We start from the raw sequence: 17430 nt of genomic DNA on the forward strand, positions 1-17430 counted from the left end.
GCGTCTGTTTATTGTTGCATAGTACCCTCCCTCCAGCACAATTAGTACAGTGCTCTGCACACAGCAATAACTGACTGACTGACGAGAGGGACATCAGCCAACAGCACAGCAAGAAGCCAGCACAGCCTTGGTAAATAATGGCATTTACTGAGTGCATACTATGTACATAACACTGTTCAAAGTGCTTGGGAAAGTAAGATACAATAACTCCGGGCAAACACAGCAGCAGCAATCTTTTTCCTCATCTGCTTGGGTGAATTCTCCAGTAGGTGACAGGGAGGAGGGGAGAGGACAACTATGGATAAGGGTAGGAATGAGGAGGGGCTGTGTGAGAGAGACCCCGGGAGCTAGAAAGCTCCCAAAGCCCAACGGCTTTCAATTCTCCAACGGATGATCCCCTGGGGTGGTCTTCCCATGCCACTGGGTAGCCAGGATCTCGGGCTCCACTCACCTGTTTGCCGCTGCCTTCAAATGGAGGAGGAGCTGATCTGTGTGATCCACTTCCGTGTCAAAATCCAAAGAGTTCCTAAAAATGTCCAAAGCCTGAATGTTCCACCGTGGATCCAGTGCAATCACGTGTTCGTCTGGGGAGAAAAAACAACCGTTTCAGCATGGTCCAGGCCGGCCCTTCTGTGTGGAGCACTGAGGGACCACGCACGAGATGGACACTGAAGCCATTTTAAGGCACTTACAATCTGATGGGGAAGATAATTACACTAAAACTGGCATTCATTCAATCATTTATTGAGCACTTACTGTGTGCAGAGCACCCTACTAATCGCTTGGGAAGTACAAGTTGGCAGCACATGAGACGGTCCCTACCCAACAACGGGCTCACAGTGTAGAAGGGCAAATATACAAATTCAAACCATATGAGAAAAGATAGAGATATAGGAGAGGATATATGAATCAATACTGAAGAAAAGAATCAATAATAATGACTGTGGCAATTGTTAAGTGATTACTACATGCTAAGCATTGGGGGAAATTCTAGATGACCCTACTGGACACAGTCCCTGACCCACACGGAACTCACGGTCTAAGGGGAAAGGAGAAGAGGTCCTGAATCCCCATTTTACAGATGAGGAAACTGAGGCCCAGAGAAGTGAAGTGACTTGCCCAAAGTCACACATTTGGCAAGTGGCAGAGCTGGGATTAGAACCCAGGGCCCCGAATCCCAGGTTCACGCTTTTCCCACTAGGCCACGCTGCTTCTCCCTAGCATTTATCGAGCCCCTGTCTTGGGCTGAGCTTGGCTGCAACAGTTGAGTCTATACGGCAACTGAAGTGGCTGACAGGGCTTGACTGGGATGCAGCCCTTTATGTGGGCCACACCTGACATCCCGCCTCTGACCTAGCTCCCAGCAAGTGTAAAAAGCTCCATTAAGTTGCTCAGAACCAGCCCAATTCCACCAAAGGACAATATCTGGCCCATGCTGGCGCCTCACGTTGAGTATTCGCTTCTCTGGGCCAGAGTGATAGTAGCTGAAAACAGATGACGTGCCTCAAAAAGCAGCCTATGATGCTTTAGTCTGCATACTAGAAAGAGGGGTGGGGAAGGAGAGTATTTGGCATTATCTATTTTAAATAAGGAAAATTTCTCATTGCCCTGGACTCACCTGTCAATTTACATTACACATATCTATCCACATCCAAATATATGGAGAGTTGAGCCTTCCAAAAACCAGTTTCCACTGTCGATTTCTCTTAGTCTATCAATGGCATTTATTGAGCGCTTACTGTGTGCAGGGCACTGTATTACATGTTTGGGAGAGTACAATGTAATGGAGTTCGTAGTCATGTTCCCTGCCCATAACCAAAAGTTGTCAAATATCAACTTTTTTAAACAAGTATTTACGGGTGCATGGGACATGAGTGAGTTTAGCGGGGCCGATGAGAAGGCACCTCTGTATTTCCCACGGGAACAATAGTTTACTAATACCAATTTTTCTAGTGAGGTCTCCTGAAGAATGTTATTTATTTGCATCAGTGAGGGACGAGCATCCCGTTAACCACAGAGTGACTATCCTCGGGGTCTCAATGGTTCTCTGTTTTCCGAGCCATTAAAAAGCATTATCCTCTTTCTTGCAGGCCATGGAAACACTGATGGTTCATTCACAGGTCTTCCAGACTTTATCGCGCTGGCCTGAAATTCAGAGCCAAGCCAAGCTCTCATTCTCCAGAACTCATCAAATGAGCCCCGGGGCCCTGAACGGGGGTGAGGAAGGAAAGAAGTGTGGCCTAGTTGGATAGAGAACTGGCCTGGGAATCGGAGGACCTGGGTTCTAATCCCGGCTCCACCACTTGCCTGCTGTGAGACCTTGGTCAAGTCACTTCACTTCTCTTCACCTCAGTTACCTCATCTCAAAAGACTGTGAGCCCATGTGGGACATGGACTGTATCCGACCTGATTTAGCTTGTATCTATCCTAGCATTCAGCAGTGCCTGGCACTTAGTAAGCACTTGACAAATACCATTAAAAAAAGAGGAAGGGGAAGGGAGCTTTGGGACTTACCTGTCACATTTGGCTGTAACAGCTTAATGAGATTACAGATCCGGGCAGAGATGGGAGATGCATAAAACTCGCTCAGAGATTCTGCACTGGTTTCCAACTGAATCTGCACCGACTCTGCAAGTGGAAGGAAGAAAAGAAAATCACCAGGGGTGGCCGGTAAAGCTCACCCTGGGCGGGGCCAGCCCAATGTCCTCGCTGGTCACGAGCCCAGGACCGTAACTGAAGACCACAACCTAAAGGACTCCCCCCACACCCCGCTGGGTGTGAGCCAGAAGGAGAGAGATGTTGCAACAGGAATGACAGCACATAAGGCAACAAATTCTACTCGCCTACTTTCTCAGAATAAAAACACTCATTCCACCTACACAACAAAAAATAAAATGAACAACCAGGCAGCAAAGCAGGGAGGATACCCTCTCAGAGAGGAAACTAAAAACCACAGTCTGAGCTTTCTCGAACAGATTCATTCATTCATTCAATCGTATTTATTGAGCACTTACTGTGTGCAGAGCACTGTACTAAGCGTTTGGGAAGTACAAGTCGGCAACATATAGAGACGGTCCCTACCCAACAACGGGCTCACAGTCTAGAAGGGGGGCTCACAGTCTAGAACAGATGAACACACATTAGTCAGACTGCCCAGCCCCTACCAATTCCCAGAAAGAAGAGAGGGCTGCTTGTTGCTCTGCATGCTTGTCAGAAGGAAACCAATAGTCAACTCTACAAAGAATCACCACTACTCCCCTTCCACCATATCTCAGCCAGACATATGGAGATACTAAAAAAAAAACAAAAAACAACAGACCAAAATATGCCTCGGCCACCATGGCAAGCAATTATGCTCCTCTTACGGGTCTCTTTGGCAAAGCTCATTCTTTCCATTTTTACCTCTTAGGGTTGCAACAATCGTCCCAAATGGCAGCAGCTTATCATGGAAAGTCGTTCCATGGGATTAATTCATTCATTCAATCAGTTGTATATACTGAGCGCTTACTGTGCACTGATCAACGGCACATTCGGCTGAACAAAGAGCACAGGCTCTATCACTGTGAGGGCAGTGATACAGTATTGGGGTTTTTTTTGGGGGGGAGGGTGGGGTAGCCTTTTCTTTTTTTTCAGAGCAGGAGACTGGCTTCTTAACAAGGTTCAGGGGTCACCATGATGGGATGGCCTCAAGAGGGGAATAGTGAACTGTATCACGGTATCCAGAAAGTGCTACCACCGTGCACTTAACCAACCACACTTAACTGCTAACAGACAGGAAAGGAATGGGCACACAAGGAAAGATGAAAAGACGCTTCAGTACCCACCGAGTCCCTGGGGTATGTTCTTGGCTAAATGTTTAAGCCACCGAACTCTCAGCATCCAGTCTTGATTGGTTGCTCTCTCTATGAGCAGTTTGATGGAAGCAGTGAGGACCTCACTGTCATCAATCCAGGAAGTGTTCATCTCAACCGAACTGAAGTTCAGACTCTCGGAGTTTGGGGACTGCATTATTTTTTCCAGGTCTTGTAGGGTAAGAGGCAGAATCCTGAAACTCATTAGAAGAGACCCAGAGTTAGTGTGAAGGAACTCGACTAAACACAAGGGGTACCATCCAATTGTCGGGGGAAACATGCCTTAATTTCATAATGCCATGGGGTAAAAAACAGTTGCACTTCTCCAAAGAAGAGAGCAGAGGTTTACTTATGTATTCACCTGGCAATGAGGACCCAAACTGATAACATTTAAAAAAACAGGAAAAACATGAAGATGGCAGAAATGGCGGTAGGTACACTCCCGAGAACTTTGCGCAAGAGACGGAAAGACTCTAAAGATGAATTTGGGAAACGGATCACGTTTGAAAAACCCAGCAGCCTTTCTGAGCCCTGTAAACCTGCATGCCCATGACAACTTCCCCTACGGATTCTCTGCTTTTTATCTTTGTCCCTGCCTCTCCCTGATACTATGCACTCGGCAGCTTCCCAGTGAGCCCAAGCTTGAGATCACCGCAGCACTTCTGAACCTCAGACCTGGCAGGACGGTTATGACCACAGAATTTTTAGTTCTGGCCTCTGAGACACCTTTTCTTGGCCGATCCGGGTGGGGAATGGACCGAGGAAAGACAAGTGAGAAGGGTGGTGGGTTGTGGGACCCTGGGACGGGTGGAAGGCTGATGAGCCAGCTTCTCCAGTTCTGCTAATCTATCCCCTGGTTGCACCACGCTCTATCATGCTCCACAATTCCTCCCTCTCCCCACCTGGCAGCACCGCCACCACCTCTCCTCCCTACCCTGGCCGACCGACCCCCCTCCCCAGAAAGGCGAGGAGGACCAAAAAAAGGAGAGTAAAAAGAATTAGGAAGCTTCTGAATGGTGAAGCTTTCATTTGGAAGGCGGGAGGGCTCCCTCGGGTCGCCGGGACCTACGTCGGACGGAAACGCCTCCGGCCGATGGGGCTCGGTTCCGGCTGCTGCTCCGGACACGCGGCCGGCAGCGCTCCGGGTGGGAGCCGAACGGACCCGTGTGTCCGCAAACCTGGTCTGCGCCCACCTTGCCCACCTGCTGTTCCTCAGGCTCAGCCGATTCAGGCAGAACGCCAGGACCTGTCCGTGGCTCCGGACCGTGGAGAGGAGAGAGTCCTCTGTGGTAAAGAGGACCGAAGGCACAGAGTCTGGCCACAGCCCCATGGCAAGCAGGGACTGACCCCAGTTTTCAGGTGAAGACAGAGCTGAAATGTGTTTCATCAGCAACTCCTGCACACGCTGAAACGGAAAAGAAAAGTCCCTCTGAGCCCCAGCACTACCACACTGACTGTTACTTGCCAGTTCGGGATATCTGCTCCCCTTTACGTTGATATATCGAGAGTCTGAGCGCGCTCAGTGGCTTTTCTAAATGCAGTTATTTCCCTCTTTCTCCCTCTCTAAATTGTCAGCCCCGTGAGGCCGAAGGATAGGTGCATTCTTCCCAGTAGTGCTCCGCACTCGGGTGTTGGATGATACGGTTGAAGGATGAGCCCCAGAAGCAAAGGCATTTCTGAGGGCTGGGCAGCTGCTGTTCAACCGTCATCCATCGTGCACACGGATCCTCACAACTAGCTTCACTGACGCCCAACGGCAAGGTTGGAACCTGCCCTTTCTCCCATCAGCACGGTGGCAGATCTGCAGACCGTACAGAGTGGATGAGCAAGGAGTATGGGATGCTCAGAAAAAGACTTCTGGATCAACCTTGCGCAAAATAGCCTGCAGCTTGCCCCTCGACCCCTGTAGTTCTGTCCAAAACCCATCCGGAACTTCCCTAAAAGTCCTTGGGAATTTCCGAGCCCAAGGATAAGAAACACTGATCTGCCAATAAGAACAATTGTGTGCAGAGCATTCCTTATTATTCAATTTTTAAATATTAATGATTTAATTGATTACTATTATTATTACTACGGCATTTATTAAACATTCTCCCTCTAGATTATAAGCTCACTGTGGGAAGGGAATAAGTCTACCAACACTTTGTGGAGTGCTCTGCACACAGTAAGAACTCAGTAAATATCGCTGATTGATTGATTCATTGCTATCCAATCAGATCAGGCCCAGGCCCCGTCCCCCATGGGGCTCACAGTCTAAGAGGGAGGCTCAGACGCTGTTTCCTCCAACTATAAATGGTAAAGAAATTCTCTTCCATCTATTCCCCAAAATAGCATGACGATCAGTGAGAGAAAGGTCTGATCCGCTTGGTATGAAGACAGTAAACTCTGTCAGGAGGCTCATTAGCCCTTTCAAAGCTTTAGGAGTCACTTGATGAACTGTCTTTTCTTGAGCCCGTGATGGGTGATTTATTTCTTTTCTAAACCCTCTCGTCCTGTGTGGCAAAAAGGAAGGAGGCTGTACCCCCAAAGATACGTTTACCTGTTGGTGAGCAGGAGAGTGCTGGGGGCGGACATACACTTCCCAGCAGGCTCCAGAAAATGCCTTGGCTAAACTGAGTCCTCTCTGTAGCCGCTGAGAGAGGAGGGTGGCAGCCTGAATAAACGTGGACAGGGACGATGTTGGAGAACCTAAAACGGAGGCAGGGGAGCAGCCGTGAGTGATCCTCTCACAATTCAGTGTCAATCATCCTCCCGCTCCCCTTTCCTCACCTCTCCTCCCTTCAACGTACTACGCTCCCGGATTGCTCTTCACTTCCCAGCCCCGTCGTCCCATACACAGTAGCCGGCTGCACCTTAACCAGTGCATTCTCAGGCTGGTTAAGTATGTTTCCTGTGGCTCCCCGTGCTATTGTACTCTCCCAGGGGATTAATACAGTGCTCCTTCTGCACACAGTAAGGGCTCAATAAATACCACTGACAGATTGATTGATTCATTCGTTCGTTCAGTGGTATTTATTGAGTGCTTACTGTGTGCTGTGCACATGGCTGTAGTGCAGAGGGATCATGCCTCAGTTGTGAGCACGGAATATCCTACTTGGGCTTCTCCCGACTCCAGTCGGAAAGAGGGTACAGACAGCAAACATGGCAGGGGTCCAAAGCCACATTCTGGTGGCTCCGCTTGAGAACTTCTGGACCCGGCTTCAAATCTAGCCAACAAAACGCCCTTCCTCAGGATTCCCCTCTACTGCCATGGGGACACCCCTAGGGTGCTGAGAGAAAGCAGAGGGAGGACAGGGCTCAACATCAGAGGTCCCCCAGCGGGTCGAGAGGGGTAACCCCAGGTCGGAACGTCTGCTCCCGGTGGCGCCTGACGCCTGTCTCACCTGCGACGGCTTCTTTGGTTTCGGTGTGGACGGCCATGAGGGTGTCGCACACGCTGTCTCCAACCACGCCGAGGCTGTGGAGCAGGACCTTCCAATCCAAGGGGTCCGGCAGACTCCCGACCCCCTCCTCTGGGATGTAAATCTCAACTCCTCGGTTCCTCATGGCTCTGGAGATTTCTCCGTGGGAAGGGTCCATCGCGAGGAAAAGCCTAGTTCCCCGGAACCCGGGAAAAGCAGTCAGGAAAACCGGGAGGGATACGGTCGGAGAGAGATGCCATCTCTTTTTTATTCCTTCCCAGGGATTACTACGGCCTGTCACCACCCTGGGTTTCGATGTTTAAAATCAGGACGTTAACACAAGGTCACCTGCTCCTTGGGCTGTTTTCTAAAGCTGCCCGTCACTCTAGGTGGCAAAGCTAGTGTGTGGCATTCAGTGGCGGGGCCGTGGATGATGAACCACCCCACCCGCTGGTGTGCCAGGTCTTCCTGCCCGCTTCGGCGTCTTGCACGTCACTGGGATGCGATGCTGCAGGACACGGGGAACCCCGCTCGCAGCTACCCTGCCCCGAGTTTTTAGGCGGAAAAGGAATCGGGGGAATACCTGAAGTTGGGATGGGGAGTGATCCTGGGGGTGGAGCCGTCCAACATTCCTCTCTCGCTCAGAGTGAGCACGCCTCCAGGCTCCAGCAAAGCATTCAGGCGATCCAGCACTGAGGGGCTGCAGGGGAACAGAGGCAAACGGGGGAGCTCGGCCACCAGCCCGCTTGGCTTAGGTCCCAGGAAAACAAGATTCCCCAAAAGTCAAGCAACGGGGGAAGAGGAAAACGAGCCACGGTGGGAGGAACGAAGAGTGCGAGCCGGGCCGTAGTGAAAGAAGAGAGGATAAATTAGAAGGAGCTGGTTGCTTGAAGGCCTTAAAATCAATGGTCGGGAGTTTCCACTCAATGCTGAGAAGCAGTGAGGCCTAGTGGGTAGAGATGGGCCTGGGAGCCGGGAGGACCTGGGTTCTAATCCCAGCTCTGCCACTTGTCTGCTGGGTGACCTGGGGCAAGTCATGTCACTTCTCTGGGCCTCAATTTTTCATCTGTAAAATGGGGATTAAGATTGTGAGCTCCATGTGGGACAGGGACCATAACCAAACTGATTAGCTTGTAGTTATCTCAGCACTTAGTAATAATAATGACTGTATTTGTTAAGCACTTACTATGTGCAAAGCACCGTTCTAAGAGCTGGGGGAATACAAGGTGATCAGGTTGTCTCACTTGGGGCTCACAATCTTAATCCCCACTTTACAGATGAGGTAACTGAGGCACAGAGAAGTTGACTTGCCCAAAGTCACGCAGCTGATAAGCGGCAGAGCCAGGATTAGAACCCATGACTTCTGACTCCCAAGCCTGCGCTCTTTCCACTGAGTCACGCTGCTTCTCTGGTACCACTGGAGGTTTCTGAGGAGGGGGAGATGAATGCAAAACTATATTACAGAAAAATAAACTGGGTATCAGAGCCAAGTATGGTCTGTACAGGGGAGAAAGTGCTGGAGGCAGGGAGGTCAGAGAGGAGATGGAGGCGATGACCAGGTGTTTACAGGGATGCTTCCCATCCTTCAGGAACCTTCCCGTCAGGGCCAAGGGGGTGCTTCCCTACCCTAACGGCCTCTGGCAGAAACCACCAGCCTCTTACTTGCAGAAATTGGCGTTGTCCATTAGGAGCCAATCCCCAGACCGCAGGGCCTGTACCAACATGCTGTCCACCCACTCGAATGTGCCCTGGTTGCCACCATCAGCAGACTGGAGAAACTGTCCCTTGAAACTCCGAAAGTCTTCCACGAGCCTGGAAAATTCTACAATATTGCAGGGGGAATTTAGGGATTTGCCTTCTGGGAAATTCACAGTCTCAAATGGCAAGAACATTAGCCCAGACAAGAAATTTCAATGACTTCAGAACAAAGTCGACCACAACATGCCTAGACGCAAAGTTCATTTACTACAGCTCAATCGATCAATGGTATTTATTGGGCGCTTACTGTGTGCAGAGCACTGTACTAAGTACATGAAAGAGTACAATATAACAGAGTCGGTAGATTCGGTCCCTGCCCACAGTGAGCTGCCCGTCTACATTCATTCATTCAATCGTATTTACTGAGCGCTTACTGTGTGCAGAGCACTGTACTAAGCGCTTGGGAAGTACAGGTCGGCAACATATAGAGATGGTCCCTACCCAACAACGGGCTCACAGTCTAGAAGGGGGAGACAGACAATAAAACAAAATGTGTGGACGGGTGTCAAGTCGTCAGAACAAATAGAATTAAAGCTAAATGCACATCATTAACAAAATAAATAGAACAGCAAATATGTACAAGTAAAATAAACAGAGTGATAAATCTGTACAAGCATATATACCGGTGCTCTGGGGAGGGAAAGGAGGTAGGGCGGCGGGGGGGGATGGGGAGGAGGAGAGGAAAAAGGGGGCTCAGGCCGGGAAGGCCTCTTGGAGGAGGTGAGCGCTCAGTAGGGCTTTGGCACAGAGTCTATAGGGAATTTACAGTGTGAATTGCAGAAAAATGAATGCCACAATTATGGGTATCCCCGTAATCTCTGCTCTAGGCTCTTGGAGACATTTCTAAACCCCCGAGGAGCCGACCATTTAAAAAGGATGGTACCTTCCCAGGAGGAAAGAATAGGGCACTGGCGATCGACTTTATTAAGGAGCAGGTCTTTTCCCCAAAGCCACCCCGATGAGGCCTCTCTCTCTCTCTCTCTCTCTCGAGTTGGCCGGCTCTCTCGGCTCTGCTGCTGTGGCCTCTGGCCTGAGGTCTGGGGGTTTCAGGAAGAAACCTACCTGCCTTGGTGTAGGAGTTGATTTTGTTGTTGAGGCGCTGAATAAGCAGTAACAGCCCCTCGAGCTTATTCACCAGCTCAATTGTCACGCCTTTGCCGGCTTCTCCCCGAGACTTGGGCTTTTGCGCCAGCACAAAGTTACTCCACGCCCGCAGCACGATCTCAGCGTCGTCCGAGTACGTGTCATTCGTGAGGAAGCTGTCCCGGAGCAGCGTGTTCACGGTCAACTCCGTCTTCTCTAACAGCTTCTGCCAAGGGCGGATGATGTCAACCTGAAACATTGAGGGGATGGCAAGTCATCATCGGGATGAGACAAGAGGATGCGAGACTACATCTTTTACGATAGTAACAATGACGAACGGGGGATTTGTCAAGTGCTTTACTCTGTGCCAAGCTCTCTACTGAGTGCTGAAGGACATACAAAATAATCAGGTTCCCAGGAGGCTCTCAGTCTAAGTAAGGGGGAGAACAGGTATTGAATCCCCATTTGGTGGATGAGGGAACTGAGGCACACAGAAGTGAAATGATTTGCTCAGGGTCACGGAGAGGAAGGTGGCAGGGCGGGGGTTAGAACCCAGATCCTCTAACTCCCAGGCCTGTGCTCTGTCCAGTAGGCCATGCTGCTTCTCCGTCTAAACCAGTGATGATGATGATGAGAATAATAATAATAATAATAATAATAATAATAATAATAATAATAATAAACAATGATGATGACTGCAGCATTTGTTACGTGCTATGTGCCGAACACTCTGTTGGATGGTGGTAGATACAGATAATCAGGTCAGCCCCATTCCGAGTACCACACGGGAGAGGGAGAACAGGTACTGAACCTCCATTTTCCAGATGAGGGCACTGAGGCACAGAAGCCAAGTGGCTTGCCCGAGTTCACACAGCAAGCAAGGGGCAGAGCCGGCATCAGAACCCAGATCCTCCAACTCCCAGGCCCGGGCTCTTCCCGTTTCAGGTCAAGCGGTGTCAGTACGTTACTTTCATTGCTCCGGCTGTTAGCGTGACCCGTGTTTCCGGACGGGGTCGGCCCGGAGGGTCACGGGAGTCCCGAAACGGAGAGATGGCGTTACCTGCTCAAATCCTCCTAGGAGTTCGGTCGTGTCCATGGCGCTGTTCATGGCCATGATCTTTAGCGTCCTGCCCGTCAGGTGGGCCAGGAGCTGGACAAGGCTGGTCTTTCCAACGGACGCGGGGCCCACCAGGATGACCATCCAGTCCATCTGCAGGCACTTCATGACGGACTCGAGGGGTTGCAGGGACTGGTGGAGGAGACACAGGGGTCGCTGGGACAAAGGAGGAACGTGGTTGCTCCGAGAAAGAACCGAGTGGCCAACCTGAAAAGAACCAGACAGAGTCTGTGAGATCGCCTGGCGGAGCCAGGCAGGAGGGAATGCTAGAAGAACAGCAACAAAGATAATAAAAGTGATATCTGTTAAGCGCTTACTACGCACCAAGAGGTGTGCTGAGCGCTGGGGAAAATACAATCAGTGGTCTCTACTGAGTGCAGAGCACTATACTAAGCACCTGGGAGAGTACGATATAGCACAGTTGGTAGACACATTCCCTGCCCACAATGAGCTTACAGTCTAGAGGATGAAAACGAGTGAAAGAACACTGGATTCTGTACCTGAACGCTGTATGGAGTGATGTGAAAAAGCCGGGAGCTCGTGTATGCTGGAGAAGTGGAGTCGAAGACCTCCTGGAATACGGACAAGACCTAGAGAGGATAAAACCAAAGGAAACAAATGATTCAACTGGTCTGTAATTCAATTCTACCGGGCCTTTAACATTCCTGCTCCTAAAGATGCAAATCACGCAGTTCTGAAAATGTGTTACAATCCCACATCTTTCCCCAATTCCCTACTTAACAAGCAATGACTCAAAGAAAGTAAATCAATAGACTGTAAGCGCCTTGTTGGCAGGGAACATGTCTACCAACTCTGTTGTCGTGTACCCTCCCAAGCACTTAGTACAGTTCTTTTAGACTGTGAGCCCACTCTTTTAGACTGTGAGCCCACTGTTGGGTAGGGACTGTCTCTAGATGTTGCCAATTTGTACTTCCCAAGCGCTTAGTACAGTGCTCTGCACATAGTAAGCGCTCAATAAATACGACTGATGATGATGATGCTCTGGGCATAGTAAGTGCTCAATAAATACCACTGCTTGAACTGACAGTCGAGACCAGAGTAAAGACGCATTTTCAAACGAGTGGGGATTTTGCAATAAGCTCTTCAAATACTTGAGAGAGATGACCACCCCCACAGAGGGGGGTTGGAAAGAGAAAAGGAAACTCCCCAGAACTCAAGACCCACAATGGACTCAACTATTCCCCACCCCAGGTGATCCCCGACATTCCCTTTCCTAATCCTCAGCTTATTCCAAGCTGTTGATCCTTCTGCCCTCTGGCAAGAAGACCCGTGGCCTCCCTTGATTTTTAAGGCTAAACACAGAACCCCTTTATTTTCCCGACTATGAACGTTGCCCATCACAGTCAGCCACAGCCCTGTATCATCAGTCATCCATCCTCCGCTGTGCATTCAGGCCAACTTTGCCGATATCGGCTCCGTCCACAACACGGCGTGGATCGCCCCTCGGTCATCCTGGGATTTAGTGTTCTGTCAAGGTTAGCCAACTCGTGGCTTGCTCAAGAGGTGGCCCCTCAAGTCGGGGGAAATATGCCTGTTTGTTGTTGTACTGTACCCTCCCAAGCGCTTAGCACAGTGCTTTGCACACAGTAAGCGCTCGATTAATATGACCAAATGAATGAACTCAATGAGCGACCAGCTGGTGTGTCCCTTACTCTAACCTTCGAGAATCAGGAATAAGGCGGGTTTTGTTGAATATATTCATAAATGCTCTGGCAAGAGAAGTGTGCCTGCCATTTGCACTCAACGGCTGCTCCTTAAATACTCACTGACTGAATGCACAGGCCCTCAGGTGGACTCTTAGGCCTCTGCTTGTTCTGCTCATCCTGCGATTCTGATTTCTAGGTGCAAAGTTCATTTTGAAGGTCTCCTTTTCCTGCACTGTCTCCCTCTCTCCCCGCTCCCTACCCCAGAACCTGGAAGGTTGACTCTGACTGAATACTATTTTCAGTGCTGCTCCGGCCAGTCAGTAAGTCAGTCAGTAGTATTTATTGTGCGCTTACGGTGTGCAAAACACTGTACTGAGCGCTTGGGAGAGTACAATATAACAGTAGAACAGACACATTCCCTGCCTACAACAAGCTTACAGTCTAGAGGGCAGTCTTACTCTTCCCAAAGACACCCCCGCCCCCACCTATCCCCCCAAACCAAAAAAGAAACAAAACACAAAAAACCACTTTTCAGAAACCCGCGTAAAAATCACCTTCTTTCTGTCTTCTGCTGTTCTCATTCTCTCGCCGTAGACCAAACCCACGTGCTGACCGGGATTATAGCATCCTGGGATCTGGTCCACCAGGATCAGCTGACACCAGCGAAAAAGGTCCCGAAGGTTGAACTCCCAGGGCCCTCCTTTCTGCCCCCACTTCCTTTCAATTGTCACTTCTTGCTCAATCTAGAAAAAGAACCATCCTTAACCAAAACAAAATACTACTGGCGCAGGTATCTCGGAAAAACTCTCTTTCACCAAGGCAGTGTGGCTGGTATTCGACTGTGGGGGTGGAGAAGGAGGAGGGCAACAGACGTACATTTTAAAGCTCCAGGCTTGGCACACACCTGCCAGAAATGTTTCTTAGACACAGATCTTCAGGAGAAGCTTTAATCATAACTTGGACTCTTAGGGGGCCAGTACGCCAGCTTGTCTCTATTTTCAGACGCTGTCTTAAGAGCAATATTGGCAGAAATCGACGGTAGGGAAACAAATACACGTGGTCTCTTACCCTGCTGTTGAAAGCCACCATTTTTGCCACGATGCTTCTCCCGATAGCAGGAAACAAAGTATTGGCGATGAACTCCATGTCGGGGCCAGAGAGGGGATCCACATAGACCTGCAGAACCCAAACAGGATGTAAGAGAACACCATCTTTCCCAGACCAAAACTGATCTTAATCCCAAGCTGGGCGCCGGGAGGGCACTTAAAAATGACGCAGAAAGCTGAACCGCTTTGCCTCCCATGGTTCAGTTTGGTGGAACCCCTTGTCATTCCCATCTAGCTGCATTCTCCCCAGTATCGCGCCAAATGTCTCCAATCAATCCTTTGTGTTCACTGAGCTACTGGGTGCAGAGCACTGTACTAAGCTCGTGAGTAGCTCATTAGCATTGCCCAGGCCCCAGTGAACTTAAACAGTTACAATTAAGTTTGAAACAGGCTTAGAACGTTTTCCCTCCCCACAAAATCAAGCAATCAATCGCGTGTTTAGAAAGCTCAGTAAAGTGGCTTAAATTTTGGCCAAGGGGCCGGAAGCCAGCGAGTCCCTAACCGGCTTTGTTCCACAAGCCAACGGTCTCCCCCAGTCATGGTCTTGCCAACCGCAGGCAATTTCAACGACCTATTATTGAGAAGTTAGTGGCTCCATGAAGTGGCTTAAATATCGCCCACCGGGCCTGGAGCCAGTAAATCCCTAATCCTAACCACACCCAGGTTAAACCCACAAGGCCCAGGCGGCTAGAACACAAGAATGTCAGTCCCCAAAATGTTCCAACCTCACAGTCTACCACCAAAACAGCCCACAGCACGTTTGGAGGAGCTGGGTGAATGCTGTCCTCTTGAACATTCACTTTGAGGGTTTGGGTTTTTTTGAGTTGACTTAACAAAAAACACCTGTCACTTCATCGCCCGCACTCACACCCCTCCCCCCCGGGCCCCCAAACAGGAAAGGATTTCTGTTCTATTTTCTACCACAGCCCTTTCAAGACTAGAAGTCCAAGGGTGGGCAGCAGGAGACAAACACAACTAGTCAGCATAATGTTCCCCATCCACCCTGGCCTACTAGGCATCCCAGGGCAGAGGAGAGGAGAGCCGACACCAATCAATCCCCTTAGAGTACCGCATAAAATTTCAAAGGTCATCAATAAAAAGAGTCACTGAGGGTCCAGTGGCCGTTGGCTGCAAGGGGACCCTTGGGTGAAGCAACCTCCAGGCTCTTGTCTTTGTGTTCCGGGCGTACACAGCGCTTAGCCTCGTGCTCTGCGCTAAGTAACGGTTGCGGCTACCCAAACAGGGAAAACAGCCACCTGATCCTTCATTATCTTAAAAGGCCTGCGGTGGGGCTTCTGATCCGGGACCCTCCTAAACCGCTCTCAGAAAACCAGACTGGGGAATACCGAGCCGGAGAGAAGCAGCGTGGCTCAGTAGAAAGAGCACGGGCTTTGGAGTCAGAGGTCATGGGGCCAAATCCCGGTTCTGCCAATTGTCAGCTCTGTGACTTTGGGCAAGTCGCTTCACTTCTCTGTGCCTCAGTTCCCTCATCTGTAAAATGGGGATTAAGACTGTGAGCGCCCCATGGGACAACCTGATCACCTTGTAACCCCCACAGCGCTTGAAACAGTGCTTTGCACGTAGTAAGTGCTTAATAAATGCCATCATCATTATTATTATCCTTGGCAAGAGCCCCCCAGCTGGGCACCCCGACCCGCCATCCTTATTGCTTCCCACAAAATGACAGAGCTGCCTCACTGGCGGGAGAAAGAGACCCTCCTTCGTCATCAATCATCAGCCAGACCCTCAGAAAAACAACCACCACTCTGAGGGTTGGACGGGAGCAGCAGCGCCGGCGCCGGGTTTCTCCGGGCACCCCGAGGGCTCCTGGCCGCCGTAAGACTTGCCTGGGTGAAGCGGTTCAGGAAGGACCTGGGCAGACCCTTCCTCCCGCCTCCTTGTTTGTAAGGGTTCTGGCATCCAAATATCTTGGTCTTCTCGTGCTGCACTTGGAAGGTCATCCCCAGCTCGGGGATGTAAATTTCCGCTCGGTGGTCAAAACAGGCATTCAGCCCTTCAAGCACGGACTGGGAGGCCAGGTTTAGCTATTAAATAAGAGGGGAAAAAAGAAGGAAGAAAAGCTTCAATGCGTATAGTGCTCTGAACGTCATTCGGTCATCCGACGTCATTTACTGAGCGCCTACTTTGCGGAGAGCACTACACTAAGCATTTGGGAGAGTGGGGCAGAGTACACAGACACGATCCCTACCTTCAGGGTGCTTACAATCTAGCTTCCAAAGTGTTTTCACCTCCCTGCTTCATCCTCTGAAGTGGCGAGCGTAGGCATTACAATCCGCATTTTACAGACGAGGAAACTGAGGCTCACAGAGGTCAAGTGACGTCCCCCAAGCCACACAGCAGGCCAGTGGTAGAGCCAAGGCTAAAACCCAAGTGTCTGAACCCCTAGAGTGGAGATCCTCCCGCTAGACCACACCGCCTTTCCTAAAATGGAGAATTCACGGTCCGTGGTCATTCACTCTTTCGTACTTATTGTGTGTAAAGCACTGTGCTAAGCACTTGGTAAAGTACAGTATGACCTTTGGCTGTAAATGGTTTTGTGCGGCCAATTCTCGGGAGCACTCCTCTCACTGCTCCAGCAGGATACGACCAGGAGGGAGGAGATGGCGAGTGACCCCGCACAAACCCTGCACTAAGCTTCCCGTCAATTCCTCCAAGCGAGTTCTCGGTTCCACAGGCTTTGGGACTAGACTGGGACTTTGTCATTTATTTTGGTTCTCAATGAAGGCCATTTTCCAATGAGCCCCCTCAAAGGTCCTCTCACGGAAGGGCAGATTTACCCACCCTTGGCTTCCTAAAAAGGGAGAGCATTAGGTAGCGGGGCTTCGGGGAAACCGATGTTTTATCAGGTGAACTATGGTGGCCTCTAAGAAGGGCAGCGTCGCACCCACCTCATCCAACACAATCCAGTGCCCTGCCTTCAGGGCGGCCAACAAGGGGCCATCGCGCCATGCAAATTCACCCCCTTTGCCTCCTTCGACTGGTAAATCAGCCCCAAATAAGTCAGTGATGTCCTGCAGGAGGAAGAAGAGAAAACGCCATGGGTCACACGGAGGCACTTATTAGGCACTCGAACTGTGCCAAACAATGGAGAGAATTACAAGATAATCAGATCAGGAACCATCACATTTACTCTTGCTATCCCTATTGCTCAGGAGTGAGAACGGGCATCCTATCCCCACTTTACAGTTGAGGGAATTGGGGTACAGTGAGGTTGAGTAAATAATAATAATGATGGCATTTATTATTCAGCGCTTAGAACAGTGCTTTGCACATAGTAAGCGCTTAATAAATGCCACCACATTACTAAGCGCTTACTATGTACAAAGCACTGTTCTAAGCGCAGGGGAGGTTACCAGGTGATCAGGTTGTCCCCCGGGGGGCTCACAGTCTTCATCCCCATTTTACAGATGAGGGAACAGAGGCCCA

General features: G+C 50.2%; 1 protein-coding gene across 1 annotated transcript in view; it reads right to left on the bottom strand.

The window, feature by feature from the left end:
• The window catches only part of MDN1 (midasin AAA ATPase 1), a 106720-nt gene that overhangs the window by 48740 nt on the left and 40550 nt on the right, over positions 1-17430 (bottom strand). Inside the window, exons 37-51 of the mRNA XM_038761112.1 lie at positions 16893-17015; positions 15831-16028; positions 13946-14053; positions 13432-13620; positions 11711-11800; positions 11154-11417; positions 10073-10343; positions 8915-9074; positions 7836-7952; positions 7235-7443; positions 6391-6539; positions 5045-5256; positions 3825-4045; positions 2515-2628; positions 452-584 (exon numbers count right to left, since the gene is read on the bottom strand). Of these exons, the coding sequence (XP_038617040.1) occupies positions 452-584; positions 2515-2628; positions 3825-4045; positions 5045-5256; positions 6391-6539; positions 7235-7443; positions 7836-7952; positions 8915-9074; positions 10073-10343; positions 11154-11417; positions 11711-11800; positions 13432-13620; positions 13946-14053; positions 15831-16028; positions 16893-17015 (2558 nt within the window). The remainder of the gene's footprint in view (positions 1-451; positions 585-2514; positions 2629-3824; positions 4046-5044; positions 5257-6390; positions 6540-7234; positions 7444-7835; positions 7953-8914; positions 9075-10072; positions 10344-11153; positions 11418-11710; positions 11801-13431; positions 13621-13945; positions 14054-15830; positions 16029-16892; positions 17016-17430) is intronic.

This window comes from Tachyglossus aculeatus, chromosome 19 (genome assembly GCF_015852505.1).
Source record: "Tachyglossus aculeatus isolate mTacAcu1 chromosome 19, mTacAcu1.pri, whole genome shotgun sequence".
Classification (NCBI taxonomy): Eukaryota; Metazoa; Chordata; class Mammalia; order Monotremata; family Tachyglossidae; genus Tachyglossus; species Tachyglossus aculeatus.